This window comes from Xenia sp. Carnegie-2017, unplaced genomic scaffold (genome assembly GCF_021976095.1).
Source record: "Xenia sp. Carnegie-2017 unplaced genomic scaffold, XeniaSp_v1 HiC_scaffold_14, whole genome shotgun sequence".
Taxonomy (NCBI): Eukaryota; Metazoa; Cnidaria; class Anthozoa; order Malacalcyonacea; family Xeniidae; genus Xenia; species Xenia sp. Carnegie-2017.
The window spans coordinates 4,586,825-4,607,103 of record NW_025813447.1 but is presented as its reverse complement, the minus strand read 5'-3'; the positions used below and the strand labels follow the sequence as shown (position 1 = coordinate 4,607,103).

General features: G+C 34.2%; 3 protein-coding genes across 3 annotated transcripts in view; all 3 read right to left on the bottom strand.

Annotated features, from left to right (window-relative positions):
* Positions 1-20,279, bottom strand: part of LOC124434461 — a 77,911-nt gene that overhangs the window by 10,274 nt on the left and 47,358 nt on the right. The window lies entirely within an intron of this gene.
* On the bottom strand, positions 4,208-8,407 carry LOC124434457. The gene is made up of 2 exons (XM_046984355.1): positions 8,320-8,407; positions 4,208-6,925 (listed from the first exon to the last, which is right to left on the bottom strand). The coding sequence occupies exons 1-2, from the start codon at positions 8,341-8,343 to the stop codon at positions 4,505-4,507; spliced, it is 2,445 nt and encodes an 814-aa protein (XP_046840311.1). The 5' UTR covers positions 8,344-8,407; the 3' UTR covers positions 4,208-4,504.
* On the bottom strand, positions 13,845-16,617 carry LOC124434467 (progranulin-like). Its single transcript, XM_046984371.1, has 4 exons — positions 16,552-16,617; positions 15,352-15,477; positions 14,234-14,452; positions 13,845-14,030 (listed from the first exon to the last, which is right to left on the bottom strand). Exons 2-4 carry the CDS (start codon positions 15,436-15,438, stop codon positions 14,004-14,006), a joined length of 333 nt encoding a protein of 110 aa, XP_046840327.1. The 5' UTR covers positions 15,439-15,477; positions 16,552-16,617; the 3' UTR covers positions 13,845-14,003.

Here is a 20,279-nt window from a genome sequence, read left to right as displayed (position 1 = left end):
TGAATATCTGCAAATCTTGCAAAGTACACCGAGCGGAAACATTTGTTTCCTCCTTAGAAACGTACGTCAATTTGAAACCTCCACAGCAGCAAACGTGATTATGGCACTTTAATAAGTTGCCACAAAATTAAAATTTTGCTAATTGAATTGTGCTTTTATTGAATAGTGAACACAAAAGGTCTGTCCATAAGCTAAGAGAGGATGAAAAAGTTAGTGTGGCTAAAACCTGGGCCTTTTTAATTGAATACAAACACTAAATATGATGGTCCTAGCTGCTCCAACTCTTAAGACATAAGTGACTTAAATATGGAGCCTAAGAGTTTGGACAAGTATATATATGATAAAATGGTCGAAAGAGACATATAAAACTAATTGCAAACAAAAAGTTAAAAATAACCATAATCCGTAAAAGTACTTGTAATCTCAAATTTAAGTTATAAAACAAGACAATTACGCTGCAATATTTCGGTTTTATTTAAAAACCATCATCAGAAAGAATGACATATTTACAAGTTGCCAGTTAATTGTACATATATATACATAGTTTGTATATATATACAGGTGTTCAGTTACAATACGAGAAAATTTAACGGGTGTTTACATGAGCCCGGGTAGCCGGGATTCAGCCAAGCGTTAAATGATTTTGGCAAATGGAAAAGATTTAATACAAATCGTCAGATGAATGTTTTTCAACACTTTCGCAATATTCTGATTTAATAACTACAGGCAAAAAATTCAAAATCGAGCAACAAATTTAGCTTAACAAACAGTTGTAATTTTTACGCTTGAAGTTTCGACTCTTTTCAATGCGTCGAAATGATTTTACGCCTTACTGAATCCCGTTTAGCCGGGATCATGTAAACAGCCCCTTATTGGCTATATTTACGATTGTTAATTACCAGAAACGTGTTGCTATAAGTTTAGAGAAACGTGTAAAATCCTTGCTAGTTAATTCTAGACTTGATCCAAAATTCAGTTAGCAATAACTCTAAATATTGAAATTCTTAAAAAATGTGTTTAGCGTGAATTGTCGTGTATAGTTTTCGAACATAATAGTCGAACATAAGTTTTCAATACTTCATGCTAGTGATTACGATAAAATCTTCATCTTCAATGCGAGAACTAAAGCCTAAATTTTTAAATTTTGGGGGGATAGTTTTTAGAATTTAGTTCCCCCTGACAGTTGAAATGCCAAGGCCCTTATATTGGAGCCACTCATTTAAGCCCTTGTCCTTCGAACTCTAAGGGAAGGTTGTCCTAAAAATAGTAACCACGAGGTTGATAAATGATAAATTAATCAGCTGAATTTATAATTAATTTATTAATGCGAACTTATATTTTGTAGATTTTACCACTATGTACAGGGTGCATCAAAAAATTCCAATTCAAATTTGGGGTTCAATAACACAGAATATATTTGAAAAAGTCGTTTGGTTTTTGCACTATTGTTAAGTCCATTTATTTACCTTTCAAGAGATATGTTGTACGAATCTTTCATTTGTGAAATGAAGGAGTATTTCTTTACAAATAAAGTTCATAAAAATCATAATTTTCCTCCAGTGGGAATTCCATTTTTTTTCTTTCAAATTTACTCCCATAAGGATTTTAAATGCTAATCATCACTGCAGACTTAATGCAAATTAAACTTCTTCTTGTATTGTATGCTTTACTAACACAATGGTTTCAATTAAACATGGCAGAAGGCACATTTCTTGTGAAAACGTTTTTTGAAACCAGTCGCTTACAAAAAACACGCAATCAGTTCAAACAAAAATTTCCAGAACGACAAACTTTGGCCCTCAGTATATCTGGTAAACTGGTACAACGTGCGTAAATTTGAGCAGAGTGGAACAAGCATAAATCGTAATAAAATTATGTAAATTTTTTTCGAAAACGAGTTCTTTAATGCTAAATTGCATTATCTTTTGTTTTGACGTCTCACTTCAAATTCCTTTTGGCGGAAAAATCTTATTTCAAGCTATAAATTTGAACGGAAGATTACGTGGTTAATTTTGATAGAATCGTCAGTTAAGGTGTATAAACAGAAGCCTAATAGGTTATTCTTTACCACCATGTAAAAACTATAAGCTTCACTCAAGTATGCTGCAGGCAGTTACCGAAAAAAGTTGGATTCGAATTTTGTTGATATAGCTACACTGTATTGCTTGCCTCCATTATTGTTGCTTGCTGTGCTGAGAATCATGATTTGTGAAAAAAATCAAGATAAACTAATGGTTAGCTATCACTATTATTACCTGGGTAACACAAAACTTTAGGAGCTTAATTCTTTCGACATTGAAGTTATGTTGCATCATATTAACAAGCTCCACTTTACACTTTCTTTCTAAAACTGCCTAACTCATAAAATTATGTACCATTGTTTACACTGTTCTTGTTAACACAGAACCTTGGATCTTGATTTTTTCAATATTGAAGCTATGTTACATCATGTTATCTATCTATATCTTACACTTATTGCTAAAGCATCCTAATTCATACAATTATATGTAACATGATTAACAATATACTGAAAACCTCTCATATTTTTTTATCAGTCAAAGCCTTGGAATATTGGATGTAATAGCAAATTGGTCGAATAGCATTGTTGATGAATATTTGATGTCGTGTCGATTACAATTCTCACCGCAAGTACAATAAGATTAGGGTGCTATGAAAAAAGACCGAAAAAATGAAAGGTAATAAATTTAAATAAAGTAGGTAAAGTGTTTTGTTTCATGCTCTGCTGTAGCATAGCCAGCCAAGGGCAAGTTAAATGAACATTTTTTGAAAACAAGTTAATAATGCTTAGAATTTAAATAGTCAGAGTAAAGAGTCAATGTGCAAGTTGGCTATGTTACTGATGTTAACCAGTCAACCAGTAAGTTTGATATTGGTTGATCAATGACCTAGATCCCAGTCTACTGGGTATTTGACTCCGCCGAAATTGTATAGTAATGAGTGAGGCAAGCCCCCATCTTAAAAGATGGCAAAACTGACGACATTTACGACTAATATCTGCTCTTGCTGAGTTGATATATATTCGCGAAGTTCATAGTCCGTGTTTGATTCTTAAAATGTTTGATAGAATGGTTTTTTAAACTTTGTTTAACTTATTTTTTATTTTGAGTTTTGCTTTTTGCCACCTTTCAAGATGGCGTCCTTGCCGCATCTTGACATCGAGAAGATTGGGCTCTAAATCATTGTGGTTGATAGTTCACCCTAATCATGGCAACACACATATCATTTGTGCAATAAACACTAAAAGTGCAAGTTGTTAATCAGTAACACCACTCACCACCACCCCGATCCTGTAAGTGACAAATGCCTGAGAAAAAAGTTTATCATTTCTTTGGATGGTATATGCATTCAGCAACAAAAAATTGAATCTTAGAACAAACTCCGTAACATAAATCAATGTGAAGCTGAATGAAATCACATTGAAGTTTACAAAGAATCTTAAAATAAACAGGTACATTAGGTATCTCTAGATTCTAGCTTAGAGGTACAGGCTGGATTGTTAGATACTGCTGACTATTGTATTAGCTCAGCATTATGGCCAAATTGTAACAAATTATCCGTATTTTTTGCGAATGCGTGACAAAAATGTGACAGAATATCATGCATCCAATGTGTATGGGCTACAAAATACAAGGATAAAACATGAAGTTAATTGAACATTGCAACGTGTGCTGATAGCGTTGGTTGGGCCTTCCAATTCAAGTAGTGGTTTTACAATTTTTGTATTTATGTGGCTAGGGCGAAGGAAGATCGATAGTTGGAGCGGGGTGGAGGGGTGGGGCTCATATTCATGTATTCATGATAGGCAGTATTAGTTTTTTGAAACCATTGTTTTTAAAGGATTATCAATCTTCTTAGTTCTTACGTCCATTCAAGAGTAAAATACAAAATAAGGGTTAAATTTAATTAGCACAACAGGCTGTAATCATATTCCATTGGCCTGTTCAATATCAATTTTCATTGTATATAGGTTTTTTTCTAAATTCTGAAGACCTTCGATATAGGCTACGCTACTGCAGTGCTTAGGCATGAAATTTTTACGCGGATTTTTTAAGAATTAAACTTCACTAGTTGATCCATTGTTACTTTATTACTATTGTACTTCACTATAAAATCGATTGCCTTTAATGACAATATGGCGACTGGTAAATGATAATGGTTAGAAACAATGTTCAAAGCTCACCAAAAATTTGTTTGTATTGAACATTTATTTCTGCGTATTATTGTGTTACAATCATGACATAGTAAACCGTGACCGCTTGCAGTCGCAAAGAATTTTTTTAAAAATGAACGCCTCCATTATTCGATGACTTTCTACGTACAGTGTTTTATGCGAGTGGATATAATGAAAACATATGAAAGCAATGAAATTGTCAACTATGTCCATTCTTGTATTGTCTTTTATTCCTTACTGTATTTCGTATTTATTATGATAGACGTACCAATCCAAATGACAGACTGTGTCGTAATTCAAACTATATGAACTTTAAATGACTTCAGGAGTTGACAAACTGCTCCTACTGTTTATAGAAAAAGGATGGTAAGGAAGAGACTTCCACCTTACTTCACTGGTAGTGTCTATATTCTTGGCCATTTTGTTTATCTCGCTGTATATCCTAGCTCTCTTTCGTTTGTAATTTTCCGCTTTCGCCATGTCGCCATATCTCACAAATAAATCGTAGAGCAGCTGATAAATTTCTATCAGCCATGGATGATTTTCAGAAAACAAATTTTCAATCATATCCAAAGCTTCCAACAGGTTCATCTTTGCTTCTTCGAATCTTTCTGCGTTGAAAAGGCACAGACCAAGAACTGACAGGTTAACGGCAATTCCGGGATTATTATAATCAAGAACATATTTCTTCATCTTTTCCTGAGCTTGTTGGGCATAGACCAAAGCAAGATCGTTATCTGGTGGATTTTTTAAGGTCAGATACCTTGCTAAATTTCTCAGTATTAGAGAGACGCCTATCTCGTCTCCAATGTAATCGTATATAGCTTTAGCATCCTCCAGATTTTTCTTAGCCGCATCGAAGTCACCTTTCTTTAACAAACAAAACCCAACATTGAAAAAAGATTCGGCAACCAGAGGATCGTTTTTCTCTTTCCTTAACTTATCCCTTACATGTTGGGCTAGAAGAACAAAACTGAGGGCTTTTTCTATCATCCCAAGACTTAAGAAACACAATCCAATGTTATTGAGAATTTCTGCCTTTTCAGGATTAACATCGTCTGCGGTGTATGTAGCTGCCTGCCTGTAAAGATTGACAGCTTCGTCATATTTTCCTAGTTGCTGCTTGCACCATCCTTCATAAATTAGGACGCGTGAAAATTTCTGTTTCTCTTTGATGTAATTTACGATTACTTCATTTAGATATGTTTCCGCATCATCATATCGAAATGTTTCCATGTAACAGTCTGCTATCTCAATCAAAGAATCTACAAGAAGCATGTCAGACTTTGGGTCACCTTGATAGCAGAAAAGGTCTCTGACATTGGTTTTGAGTAAATAAATTGCCAATTGAAAATTTCCTTGTCTTTTTGTGCATTTTGCTATGTTGTAAGAAATCTTCATCATGGTGAAATCGTCCTGTTCGTCAACCCTAACTTTCCTCTGCAGAAGACGCTTGCTTGTTTTGTACGAAATGATTGCCGACTCATATTCTCTCTTGCTTTGATGTGCAAGTCCTGCAGCTTGGGCAAGTTGTGAGGCAATTTCTGGAGATCTTTTTTGATAGTGTTGTCCTTTAGAAATGGACGTGAGGACGACAAGCATTGCAGAGGCAACAACGTCGACGAGAAACATGTCGTTGTGAAATTTTTCGTCATCCATGGCATCTATCATATTTTGGACGTTAATTTCATCAAGCTTAAATTTTTTTAAGCTCCTGCCACGTGGCGACAGCCTTTGAAACAAAGTTTTGTTCCCTTTGTTTTTCTCCACAACGTCGTTAAAAACTGCATATCCATCGGTGGATGCATTCACAAAATAATACAACCAACTCGAAAGACCACCATGAGAAGGAATTTCTGATTTGGAAGACGAGGGTGGTGCAATTGATAAAACCGAAACTATTTTTACTTGTTTACCATCTTTTGCAAAAACTGTTTGTGCACGCGGTATTGCTTGTCTTAAAGGACAATTTGCACCAACACCACCGTCGACAAATTCATCGTTGCCAATTTTAACTGGAGTGTCAAAGTATATTGGAGCATTTGAGGAAGCGAGCAAGACTTTGTAAGCCTTGTAATTCTTATAGTCTTCGCTTGCTGTATCAAACAGCACAAGATCTTCATATCTGCCGAGTCTTCTGGCAACGGCTCCGGCTACGCATTTTGAATCGTGGAGTTTGCGAAAATCTTCAAGGTTGCAATCACTAAACTGCTTTTTTACAACTTTCTTTACGTTGGCTTGTGAGTATGTTTCAAGGGGAATGCTGGACAACATTGGGATACAAGAAAGAAACTTTTGCATTAACGTCTTCTTGAAAATGATCTTCGTTTTTGTAAGATACATATGAATGCATTCATCAACACTCATCCGTTCTCTTTCATGGTGATCGTTTCCAACTCTTTTCCCACCAACTAAACCAAACGCAACAAGAGCTCCTGTACTGGTACCTACTATCATATCGTACACATCGGCAGGATGAATGGGATCCTTAACTCTGTTCATATCATTGATAAGACGTTCTCGAACGACAAGATTTTCCAAAAAATGCTTTTTCCGTTCATTACATTCTTCGTTTACAAGATAGTGTACTGTTTGAGGATTTCTTAACACAATCGTTGCTAATCGTAAAACGTCGTCGAGAATCTTCACTTCCATCACACCTCGACTTCCTCCACCATCAAAAGACAATATGTCAATATTCTTTTCTATTGAATCCATTTCCACGTTTACCCCCTGTATACATAAATACAACAGAAGAGTGACATAATTGTATCTATAAATGGCGTCAAATGGCGTTCATAATGCAATTCAAAAGGGATCTTTTAAAATTTGCCTCATTACCACATCTGTAGTGCATTTTACAGGTGAGACATGCAGTCTTTTTGGCTATAAAAATTACTAAAATTTTCTATGTTAAAAGCTCTGATATAGTAAATATTTTTGTCCAAACTATTCAGGTCGTTGTTTGCATGCAATAATTTCGCATTTCCTGCGTAATTCCATTCGCGCTATGAAACCCGATCAACTTTCTATTTCCTACCTTGGGTTTAAGCTCTTCTTCTCTATAGAGAAGAGATTTATGGCAAGAAAATTTATTGAAGGACAACATCTGTATAACTACGTTTTCATGAAAGTGGCCTGTCGTAAATGCAGGTTTTATTCGTATGCACTTTACGACATCCATCTACGCAAATATTTGTTGGCAAATACAAATCTTCACTGAAATTCTCATCAGTTTAATAGCAACTAATGAATGAGGACAAATAATGTTCACCAGCTGAAAAGCCTGAAATATGATTGTTCATCAAAATTACTCAGCAAAAGAGATCCCGTGTTTTGCAAGCGATATGCTTTACTAAACACCTAAACACTACCATTACTATGTGTGTTGCCATTGTGTATGTATTACTATTGATATTTGTACCAAAACCTTTGTGTTTTTCTACCTTCTTTCCTTTTACTTAGCCTACAAAAATGCACTTCACTTTCTATATTGTTTCTACGTACAACGTTTACATTTTAGCATACATTGCAATATAAGTAAGAATTTCTTCATTTTCATTGTTATCATAGAACTTTTCACAGTAATAATCAAAGTTAGTTTGCTGCATCTATCATCGTTTTTTTAGAATACAAATAAAAGCATGAATGAAAATTTTACAAAACCCTTGTCTTAAGCGTCGTCTTTTATTTAATGAATATTATCTAGCTTAAATGTAAGTTATTTTGTTAAGATATCCTTGTCGTTCTGATAGTCTTCTGCTGGATGAGTAGTCCAAAGCAAAGGCATCAAAGATCTAACTGTCGTCACTGCTGGACATTTTGCTTATATAACGCAACGATAGTTTTGTGGTCGTGCTCATAGTTCAGTTCACCTGACATAAACATGACAATTAAAATCATTACCGCATTATTTCGACACCGATAAAAGTTTTCCAGCTGAATTAGGTTTTGGTCTCGACTATTTTTTACTCTCTGCATTCAAGTTTTTGTGGTTTTATTTTACTCTCCACATTTAAATTTTTGTGATTTTACTGTCCAAGTAAGCTATACACGCACTAATATACGAGCTCACATATATATGTGCCAAACACCCCAGCTGCTTTTTTTACGGAAACATTACGCACCTCAGAATCTTCAGGTGAAGACATCGCATTTATTAGAAACGTACTATCTTACGACTAACAAACTTGATATGCTTCGCTTGATGTTCGTGGTCTTCAAAGCTTCCTTCATTGCGAGGTGACGAAAAATGCGCATTGAAGACCCCTGGTGGTTGACTTCGTATTACGTACAGCACATGATGTAGCTAGGTTCAGATTTCACTTAGGTTTATATTGCTACCAAGTACTTATGCTACAAGTCTACAGCAATCAGCTTACTATTATTACTTTTTATCAACTTGAATTGCTATTAAAATCTGTCATTTCTGTAAATCTTAAAAAGCCTACTTACTGCGGCAGAAGCATCCCACGTTCTCATGACTTAATTAAAACTATTTATGTCACATTCTTTCTTAAACCTACATATTAATTTGCATCAGAATTATCTCATAGTCTCATGACTTAATTAATAAAAACTTTTTTATGCAAACAGTGTTCCTAAGCCTACTTATTAATGTGCTACAGAAGCATAGTATGGTCTTATGACTTGAATGTGGAAACTTTTTATGTAAACAGTCTCTTAGTTCTTTGCTACAATATTTACCAAACATAATCGAAATTTTAGTTCATGTATTTTGACAAATGCGTCATTATTTATAATCTTGTCAGTGCTCAAAGGTGACTCAAAGCTGTTGATCTGTTTAGACGTCCAAACATCACAAATGTTCGCTTCTTGCTAATCACCATCATTTTATGCAAGTCGCTGAGCAGCTGGTATATTTCGATAAGACATGAATGATCTTCCGACAAAATGTTCTATTACGTTGGAAGCCTTCAAAGTCTTTCTTTGCTTCTTTAAATCTTCCAGCTTCAAAAAGGCACGCCAAGAGCTGACAAGTGCCAGTGTCAATACTGCCGACAATTTTTTTCTTATCTTCCAAAGTTTGTGGTGCTTAAGCCAAGGAATCAGCGTGTTTCGTTTTCTTTTTTAATCACTCTCAATTTGCCAGATTTGATAGTATTATTGAAAGTTTACGTTCGTGTTCTATTTCTTCGAATGTTTTTTTTGGCCTCTTTAAATTTTCGATTTCTTCTTCGTAGTTCTTGCTCTTCATAAAATAAACTGCTTCGAAGTTGAAAGACTCGGCTACCATGTCAGGTTTTTTCTTGTTGCTCAGATCTTCGTCCCATTCATTTAAATTTTTCTCAATTCTTTGGCCTGGCGAACTAAGTCAAGAGCTTCTTCATCCATTCCATGTTGTAAATAACACACCCAACGTCTTTAAGAATTTCAGCCTTTTGAACTTGATTGTTTTCTGCGATGTATGCGGCTGTCTCTCTGTAAAATTTAACAGCTTCCTCAAATAGAACATCTGCCCTTCTTATTACAAACCACTAAACTTAGCAACAACTCTAACTTCTGATCCTGTTCTGAAATGTGTTTTGCATAAATTGTTATGTACGACGATAAAAATTGTTCACTGCGAGAAATGTATTTTAGAGACTAAAGTCTAAATTTTGTGCATGGGGATAGTTTTCAGGGCTGTATCACAGTTAAAAATGGCAATGCACCTTGATTTTAGAACAGTTTGAGCCGTTTCGTGTCGTACGAACTGTGTAGTCTACTGAAAAAGTTGTGATAAAATGTAGCAAGCATGAGAGGTTGATAAATCAATTTAATTGACCAACGGAAAGTATATCATTGATTTAACAATGTCAATATATGTTATTGATTATATACCATCATACGTTGCGTGCTTCGATGATCGTGAGAGTGTAAACTAACATTTTTTAGGGGGGGGTCTTGGGAGCATTTTCAATGCATTGAAAATTATCAAATAACTGATTATGAAAATAAGAGCTCTGGATAAAGCATAAAGTGTCTTTTACGTAAATGTGTTAAAAATAAAGGAGGGATATAGTTCTCATGGGAGAAGATTACTGCTTTATAAGATAATCATGAAGAAACATAAATGAAATTTAGAGGTAAACGAATGGTTCGCTATCACCACTAATGTCTGGTTAGCACAAAACTTTGGAACTTGATTCTTTCAACATTGAAATTATGTTGCACCATGTTATCTCGCTCTTATTACTCGTGCTATGGAGGGGCACGAGTAGAGGTTTTGGCTTTCACAATATGGCGACCGCAAGGAGTGACAAAATGTAATACTTCGACAATACTAGCATTAAAGACATCCTTTTTCAAATAATACAAAGGATGCAAAATATATACGCACAAAAGATAAAGCTACGCTACAACATATTGCGTGCTACGATATATACTTTTCAAATCCTATGAAAGCAAGAACTATCATCGATATTTTGAATTTGTTGTTTTCAAAATTTTACAGCTTCCTTTTCTTGAGAGATTCTAGCATTGCAATTTGGCATTTGTGAGGATTTAACTTCCATACTTTTGCTAACAATACTTATAACACTACATTCTTGTTTATATTTACGAAAACTACTTTAATGTTTGTAAAAATGTTTGATCTAACTAAGAAACCGTTAAAATCACTCGCCATCAGCTCATGTTTTCTTACATTATTTTATGTTTTGACCAAATTCGTTGTCAAAACGCAAATTGTGCACTTACCAGAGCACGAATGTACGCCTGAGCAGGCGTCTTGTTTACACTTATTTCCTAAAACTCTACACCATAAAATTCACATTATATTCAAAATGTTCAATATTTGTTTTATTAGTCAAACACTTGAAAGTTGGATGTATTGGCAAACTCGGTCGTGAGCCATTGATAATGAATATTTGATGGTGTATCAGCTACTTCAGTTTGCTTACAGCAAATACCATGAGTGTTGGATGCCATGAAATTAGACCGGTACAGTGAAAGGTAAGAAATAAAATTAAAGTAGTAAAAGTCTTGTGCTTCATGTTATAAACATTGCTAGGTAAAGGAACATTGCCTTAGAAAAATATTAACAATGTTTAGAATTTGCATAGTCAGACTAAATGTGCAAGTTCATTGGCTATGTTACTGATGTTTGGAATATTAACCAGTTAAGTTTAGTGTTTGTTGACAGTTGTCCCTTGTTAAGGCAAGATCAATTTTCAATGATCATAACTACTGAGGGATTGAAGTCAAAAATCTGCACCTGCACTTCATTTGTACAATAAAGAGTGAAAATGCATGTTGTTAATCACCCACACACCAACCCACCCCTCTCTTCTTCAGTGTCATACTTAAACAAGAAATTATGCCAGACATTAACAGTAAAACAAAGATATGTTGCTATTGAAGAGAACTGCTTAAATGACAGCTTTCTAAAACAGTTTATTCGTAGTTCGTTTTGTTCTTAAGATAATGAAGTTATTGTAATGTCCGACTTACCCAATTAGTGACGTCATATTTGATCATGAGCGGCTGCAAATTAATGAATATCCTTCAGTGTCCTAAAAACTTTACTAATGCAGATTTTATACCATTATCACATCACACAGACAGGAAATAGTCCAGGTTGAGATGATAGAGATGAATGAGTTAAAGAAATGGCGATTTAATTCAATCAAATGAACATATTTCTATGGCATTCAAATAATTTCAACTTATTATAGAAAAAAGTTTTGCTTTAACATAAAAAGTCTTTACTATCTTACTTGTTCTGTGTACATAAATATTTCTGGCCAATTGATTGGATGATATATGCACTTAGCAACAAAAGAATGGAATCCTGAAACAAACTCCGTAACATTGTTGGATCAATGTGAAATCGACTGATATCACAATCAAATTGAAGATGATCTTACTATAGTACTAAGTAGATTAGATAAGCTGTAGATTATTATAACGGTAGATTATTCTGGATTAGCGTTATGGTCTGGATTACCAGAACCAATTGACTATTGTATTAGGAAAACGTCATCGCCAAATTGTAGCCAATTAACCGTATTACTGAAATACGCAACCAAAAAGGCGACAGAATAGTTACAAGTTTGGAACATGCATTTGGTTCCACTATTGAGTTCTATAATAACTCGGGCTATCTTAAGTGCGGCTTTAAATATTGGATGACGCCAAAAAGATGGGGGAATTGACCTATTTCCGCTGAGATTTTCCGAAATTGACTGCTCTGCAGAAAATTCTGCAATTTCTCACTTCCCCCTGATGAAAGAGTAAGAAAAAGTATTTTCGTATTTGGCATTTTACTAGCAAATTTATGATGAAGCCTGTGAATAATAATATGTAATATTTGAAGCCTGTGAATACAAAATTGTGTTTTAGTATTTCTTTTCTTTTTTCTCTGTTTCATGTCTTTTCTTTGAGAGTGCAAAACTTTCAGAAAGCAAATTTTCAATCATATCTTGAGTATTTAACAAGTTCATCTTTGCTTTTTCAAATCTTCCCGCTTTGAATAAACACAGTCCAAGAACTGAAAAGTTAACGGCAATTCCAGGATTATTATAATCAAGGAAATGTTTATTCATTATTTCTAGAGCTTGTTGGGCATAAACCAAAGCCAGATCGTTGTCTGGTGGATTTTGTAAGGTTAGGCATCTGGCTAAATTTTTCAATACAAGAGGACGCTATATGCTCATCTCCAATGCGCTTGTATATATCTTTAGCATCCTCCAGACTTTTCTTTGCCTTCTTGTAGTTACCTCTACTCAATTAGCAAAATCCAACATTGAAAAGAGATTCGGCAGCAAGAGGATCGTTTTCTTTTCAATTAACTTCTTCCATACATTTTGGTTTGGTGAATGTAATTGAGGACTTCTTCTCAATTAAAGAATTTACAGAAAATAAAAGAAATGCATATGACTTCACATTTATTTAATGGTAGTCTCCAGCCATCACCACCTATCTTTGATGACGAAAAGGATCAAAAAAAGGAGTTGCTTGTGAAGGAGCCTACAAAGGAAGAGAAAAGTTCCCAGCCCTCAACACAAAGTTTTGAGGTTCAGCATAGCAATAAAAAGTCACTATCAGCATAAGTTTCAATGGCGAACTATCAGCATAAGATTGAATAGCAAACTATTAGCATAAGTTTCAATACCGACAGCTATTTTTTACGAAATTTTCTAATATTTAAATAAATGCAAAAACTTCTGTGAACAATATTGCAGTGCGCGCAGTGCTCATGCCAAGGCACAGAATAATAATTATACAGATAAGTCGCACAAATTTGCACAGCGTCTTCACGGCCGCCATTATTCTAGCAAGATACTTAGCGTTTTTATTTGTTTCCAACCACTGCATCAACTTGACGAAATAACTCGCAGAAAACCTCCCCAAGAAAGGAGTCTCCAAAAAACAGACACTAGGAACTACCTGTAGAAATGACTCCGACAAGAAAAACAATCAGCGTAATTATATATTTAGCATTAAATATTTTCTTAACATTTGAACAAAAGCAAGAAATAATATTCACTGCTTTTCTTTCCTGATCCAAAATATTTTAGGATTATTGCAGGAACAAGAAACTACTAGTGGGAAACAAAAAAGTTTCATAAACCTAACTTGGCAACAGAAAGTTAATTTTGCCATGAAAATTTTAAGTCTAAAATGTAAAATAGTTAAAACACATCACTCCTTTAATTAATTTTAATTAATTAGTCAATTAACCCATTACACATTGGCAATAGACATTACACTATTCCTTGCTAATTCAGCTGTCTACACTTTAATCTGATTAATTTGTTTTCCATTGTTCGTCATCCATTGATTTGGTATTTTCATACGTCAGATATCATGGGATCTGTAATGATTTCTTTACCTGAATGAAAAGATTTGTATACGAAAGAGAGATTTTCTACATCATTCTTATAAAGTGTAATGAATTAATCACACAATTCATTATCGCTAAACATCCAATGTAAGTGTCATTTTTTGCCATTGCACATAGGCATAAGTAATAAGGTTTCGACGACAAATTTTTTAGGATTATTATTGATGTGTCGATCAAAAGTTCATGTATACCTCAATTTCATTTTGTTGCTTTTCAAACAGCTGCATAACATTACCAGGCTTATGACAATATCGCCCTTTACACACATATCCTTTAGGACAACACCCAATAGGATTTGTACAGCAGATTCCATCTTTTAGATAACAGCAACCATAACTTCTACTACCGACGTCTGAGCAGCACATTTGTCCATCGGGACACCTAAGTGGACCGCATTTCACCGTATGTACCTAAAAACAGCAGTGGTGAAGTTAAATGGTTACTTAAATTGGCTTGTTGGAATCTTTCCTAAAGAAGCTAACATAACAAAACAAAGAGCAAGTGCTATAACGAACGAATGACTATTAAAACATAAAATAATGTCCTATTAGACAAAATTTACTTTTATGGAAAGTATAAATGCATTAAGCCTAAACGTGGAAAAGTAAATGAATATTTTTGTAGAAAAGTAAAACCTTGTTGTCTTAAAAATTGACTGAATGTTTAATTGATCATTTTTTTCTGTTATTTGTTAAAAAAATAATTTGCTGAAGGCAATGGAAAAATACGTAGCTACGGCATTAACGACAAAAGAAATTGCGGGGTGTGATGTTCAATGAAAGTCAAAATCATCTATCATGGAGAAGTTGTCTGATATCATAGAAAGCGTGGTCAGTTTTTTAAAATCTAAATATTTTAAAGACAACATGTTGCTCAAAACATTTCTGTGCGTTTATTACAGGAATAGACAGCTCTTATTGTGTCCTAGTCCTTGTAGTGAACATGTTGCCATTGCGTCACTTAATTAAAAATATTTGTGCACCACCTATATCTTTTCACTTTTTAATTCACCATCTTGATTGAATTCATATTCTGATTACTAAAACAACAGCCAATGAATTCTATTCCTTCTTCCTTGTATAAGATGCATGTTAAGGCATATGTGCATTACCTTAGCTGTCCGTTGTTTGTATTTATATTGTGCGATTATACAATTTATATTTCAGATTAAAAGTCTATTTCTTATTTAAAGCCATACAACTCTTATTTTTACAACTATCTATAAAATTTTTCAAAAGAAAATCCAGAAATTGTCTTAAATAAAGTTGAAATATACAATAACCTTACAAAGCTACCTCAAAGCACCAACCTTTGATGTTGAATTTCCGACAAAACATTCAATGAACATGATTTGATTAAAGATGAGAGCAGCTGCAAAAATCCAGATCGTTTCCATATTCAGCTACCAGAAAAGCGACTGGTTTAGTTTTACAGACTAAGAATAGGGAAAATTAACTAAATTAACCAACGAAACGTTCTTTTATATCAAACTTGACAAACGTTTTTGTTAAAATTTTGTTGTGTTTAGATAGCAACTTTTATAAAACACTTTTATTCAGAGTTCATTCAAAGTTTGGTTTGACGATTTGCAGGTATACTATTAATCATTCATTTAAAGACGCAATTTTTTCCTTTGTAACTGTATATGCAAAAAATTATTATATTGCTGAATATTTGCGTTTCAATGGTTATAATTACTTTCTATGATATATCACAATCATTTATGGCGTTAAAAAGTAGTGTCCGATGGAGGAGGGGGGGGGGTGTGCAACAAAACACTCAACGAAAATCATCCACAGAATACGGCGTATTGCTGTATATTAATATATAATGTCACAAGAACGATTAATTAAACATAGAATAACAATGGCACACATATTATTTTTGTCAAAAAAATTTTTTTTCTAGATATACAAGAAATTCGTACTTGCCATTGATTATAACATGCACAAATTTATTTTTCTACAGAAAAAAACTGAAATTTTTAAAAAAAGAAAATTAGCTACTTTTAAAAAGTATAAATTTAACCATACACATATTCTGCTAGAGAATTCGATAAGTGCTTGTTGTGCTCATGCGCAATGTTTCGTCATTCATACGACATAAGAAAGACCATTGAAGACTCATGAGTGAGATTTGCCTCCGTTTATATGTTTTCAAAATGTGCTAAGAGGGAATCCACTATAGCATTAAACTTTAATTTACTCAATAATATAGTCAAAGTTATCGCGGTTTTTTTTATTTCGCTTTCATACAGCTTCTAGGAAAAAGCTTGAAAAGTTTAACAATAAGTGAAACATACATGAAAGTTAAATGGGATTCAAACAATACAAATTAAGATTGTTAATAAGGAACACCAAACAATCAATTATGTAAAAATGTCACAGTAAATTGAAAAATTGAATTATATAATTGGAGTCGTTTTGTAGTTAAAATGAAAATCTATAATCAGTTAAACACATCTGTCTATATAATAAGAATATATAATATTTTCATGAAATACGTTTACCTTAAAATGCAAATAAAATTCCAGCGATTTTGTCCGTGTGTAGTGTTGATGTCAGATCACACTCTCCTATAACCCTTGAACTTTCACGACTAGGAAGCTTATATTTGTAAAAATGATACAAAAAGGTTGATGGTCGCGTGCCTGAGTGTAATGTAACATATGACTTACGTAAAAAGGGGAGGAGCTATGAGCTATGATTTCAAAGTACAAATGAGCAGTTCAACTCTCAAAAGAAATTAAGACCTAGTTTAAACGTCGAACTTTACATGAACCGAACGCATTTAAAACAAAAAATATTCAGGAAGTTTGATCCATCTCATTTTCTTTGTCTTAAATGCATTCGGTGCATGTAAAGTTCGACGTTTGAAACAAGACTAAAACTTTAAAGATGAACTTTAGTATTTATTAAGCGCGGGAGCCTTTTTAATATTAGTCTCAGATACTGTTTAATGAGATATTTAATGCTTATTCTAGCTTTCGTCCTATATTCCAAGGGGTCTAGAATTCTTTGCAATGCAAAAACATGAAAGATACCACGTGTAAGCAACATGTGTTTCACATGTGAAAATGACTAATACACAACTAAAGACTATATTTAGTAAAATCGCATGTTCTTCTCACGCGTTTCCAATGAGTGGAACACGAAATTGTAAACAGTCACATGTTAACCATGAAACAGTCATCAACACCTCAACATCACTTTTACCTCTGAGACGGAAAATAATGGACGACTACCGTTTTATACATTGACATTTACCGCTCAAACAACAAATTCACCACCTCTGTATATCGTAAACCCATATTCACCGGTCTTTTCACAAACTTTCACAGCTTTATCCCACTTTCTTACAAACGTAACTTAATCTCTGGCCTATTACACCGCTTTTTCAAACTCTGCTCCTCGTTATGAGACTTTTCATGCCCAAATTGAAACCACCAGAAAACTACTCAAACTCAATTGCTATCCAATTATTATGTTTGACCACGTTGTCCGTCGTTTCCTTGACACAAAATTCGAACAGAAACCACCTATCCTTAGTGTCCCACAGAAAATAGTGTATTTCTGTCTCCCATTCAATGGCTGTCACTCGTTACAAATCCGTACACAAGTCAATCGTCTCTACAACGCTTCTTTCCCTCATCTCAATGTCAGATTTGTCTTCCGTACCCCCAAACGAATCTCTTCATTTTTTCCCGTTAAGGACAAAATTTCCAAGTCTCTGAGATATGGTGTTGTTTATTTATACACGTGTCGATGCTGTTTCCGCGTCGTATGTGGGTCAACCCACACGCCACTTACACACCAGAATCTCGGAACACTTGGGGATCTCTCCTTTGACTGGAAAACGCTACACTAACCGATTAATGTCAAGTATTTTTTCTCATAGTAGCTCCTCCAACCACCCTGCTTCGCCAGACGATTTTAAAATCATCTCATCCTGCTCCGACATATTTGACCTCATGATCCACGAAGCCTCCTCATCTCCAAACTAAAACCTTCACTTAACACCCAAGGCAGCTCCATCCCTCTTCAGCTTTTCTAGTCTCAACACCTCACCCTAACAATACATCACACTTACATCACACTTACATCACATCATACTTACACATTCACAGTAACCTGATACCTCAAACTATGTAAATAGCTCTATATATTTCTATACTCTTGTTAACTTCCTAATTAGTCTGAAGATGTCTTGAGTAAAGACGAAACGTCACTCTTTTAATAAATTTCATAAAACCAAATTGTTTATGACTATGTTTAAAATTATTTGCTGGGCTCTAATATTTATATTGTAAACTAATCATACAAGAAATTCGTATTTGCCGTACACTATATTATGTACAAAATCATTGCTCCACAAAAAATAACCCGAGATTATAAAAGTTTTATAAAAATCAGTCTTAAAAAGTAAAATTTAACCATTAGGAATGTCTTGTATTTCAAGCATTGGGAAAATCTATATGCTTCGAGCAGTTTTACATGGCAAATTATGCAGCACACGGCTCAAGCAGTGTATACTTTAGAAAACAATGTTATAAGTGCATGATGCACACAAGTACAATGTACGGCCATTCATAGATGACATGATGAAAGGTCATTAAGGCCAACCAACTACTGAGATTCGGTACAAATTCACTATAGCATTACTTTCATTTATTGTATAACAAAGGCAAAGACATCACCTGTTTTTTTTTTATTTTGCGGAACACAACCAGCTTCCCAAAATAAAGGTTTAAAAGTTTAATAAGAAGTAAAACATACATGAAAGGCAAATCTACTTCAAAATAATTGTACAATACTTAAATGAACGATAGCTATTTGAATTATATGAACGCTGAAAAGTCAATTTTGTAAAAATGTGACCGTCAATTGAATTATGTCATATAGCTGGTGGGAATTACTAATAATGTCGATTCGCTCTCAACCTTTTGCTAAAAAAGTGACAAGTTTGACAGCTTAAAGTAATAAGTTTCTCATGAATGATGACAAACATGCTAGTTAAAGTGCCGGTGCTTGTAAATGGTTGTAAAAACTGATATTTCATTTTTCACTTGTTTCAAACGCCGTCCCTCGGTCTTCGGCCTCGGGCCGCTTTTGAGACTTCGAGAACATACTATTTCCGTAGCATGGACCTCCCAGCCTATAAAAAGCCTACGATCATTTACTAATCACTATTAAAAAAATCATTAGCAATTGGCTTTTTGTAAGAACAACAGTAGCCATCATTTATTAGAGTAGTTTCTTGAGATGACATAACTAATCCCACTTTTTCTACACTCTTCATTTTCTATATAGACTATTGGAATAAATTCGATATGGTAAACAGTCAATCTACCATTTTATGCACTAAGATTTCGCTCCCTTTCAATATTAACTCGTCTACAAAATACCCATAACTGAACATACCAAAATCAAACGTTCGCTGCAGCAGCTGTACTGATCTGGACGTCGACAGGAAGGAACTGACCGACAGCGCGTGCTCTCCGTCGCATGGGCATAATAAATCTGACGTCACTCTACGCATGCATACCGATACATACCAATGCCATAATACCATCAATTTCAAAAGTTTTGCAGAAAAGCGTTGAGTTTGCGTACGCATTTTGAATAGACTTCAGTAAAGATCGGGCGCAAACGCAAAAAGTAAGAGACGTCAGATATAGTAGACGGTGATATCACTTTCACTGCACAAAAAATTGAAAGTTCAAACTTACTTGAATTATGTAGTCTTGTAAACCCTTATGATCTTTACGTGTGACTTCAAAATTTCAGAAAATTAAGGCTATAAAATGGTTTGTTTTCACCTACTTGTGGCGCGCCGTTTAAATGTACAATTGCAGCGATCCAACTGTAGTAAATTCACAACCCATTTTCACGTTTGCTTATTGAAACTAAAAAACTGTTTGTTTTAAGTTCTTGTTTCATGGAAATGAAAATACAAAAGTTAACGCCATACTAGAAGTAGCGGTACTTAATAAAATTGTCAATAACAATAATTTTCACCTCAAATGTTACAATGTTTATAACACAAGGTTTCATGCATACAAGGTTATAGGTAAAAAAAACAAACATTAATAGTGTTTCAGCTTTAAAACATTTTTACTGTTAGCATTGACTTTCATAATTTACTTTAAGTTTACACAACGCCTAGATATTCTACTTTAATTCGTTCTTGTATATATCGTTCTTGCTTTGTTGGTGCACAATTGGGTAAATAAAACAA

Excerpts from the sequence above, each read along its gene's own strand:
- LOC124434457 (XM_046984355.1), bottom strand. The coding sequence starts at position 8,343 with ATGTCTTCACCTGAAGATTCTGAG. Across the intron at positions 6,926-8,319 it reads CTTCACCTGAAGATTCTGAG|GGGGTAAACGTGGAAATGGA; the intron begins GTGCGTAATGTT and ends TTATGTATACAG.
- LOC124434467 (XM_046984371.1), bottom strand. The coding sequence starts at position 15,438 with ATGGAAACGATCTGGATTTTTGCAGCTGCTCTCATCTTTAATCAAATC. Across the intron at positions 14,453-15,351 it reads TCGGAAATTCAACATCAAAG|GTACATACGGTGAAATGCGG; the intron begins GTTGGTGCTTTG and ends TGCTGTTTTTAG. Across the intron at positions 14,031-14,233 it reads AGCAACAAAATGAAATTGAG|GTAAAGAAATCATTACAGAT; the intron begins GTATACATGAAC and ends CTTTTCATTCAG.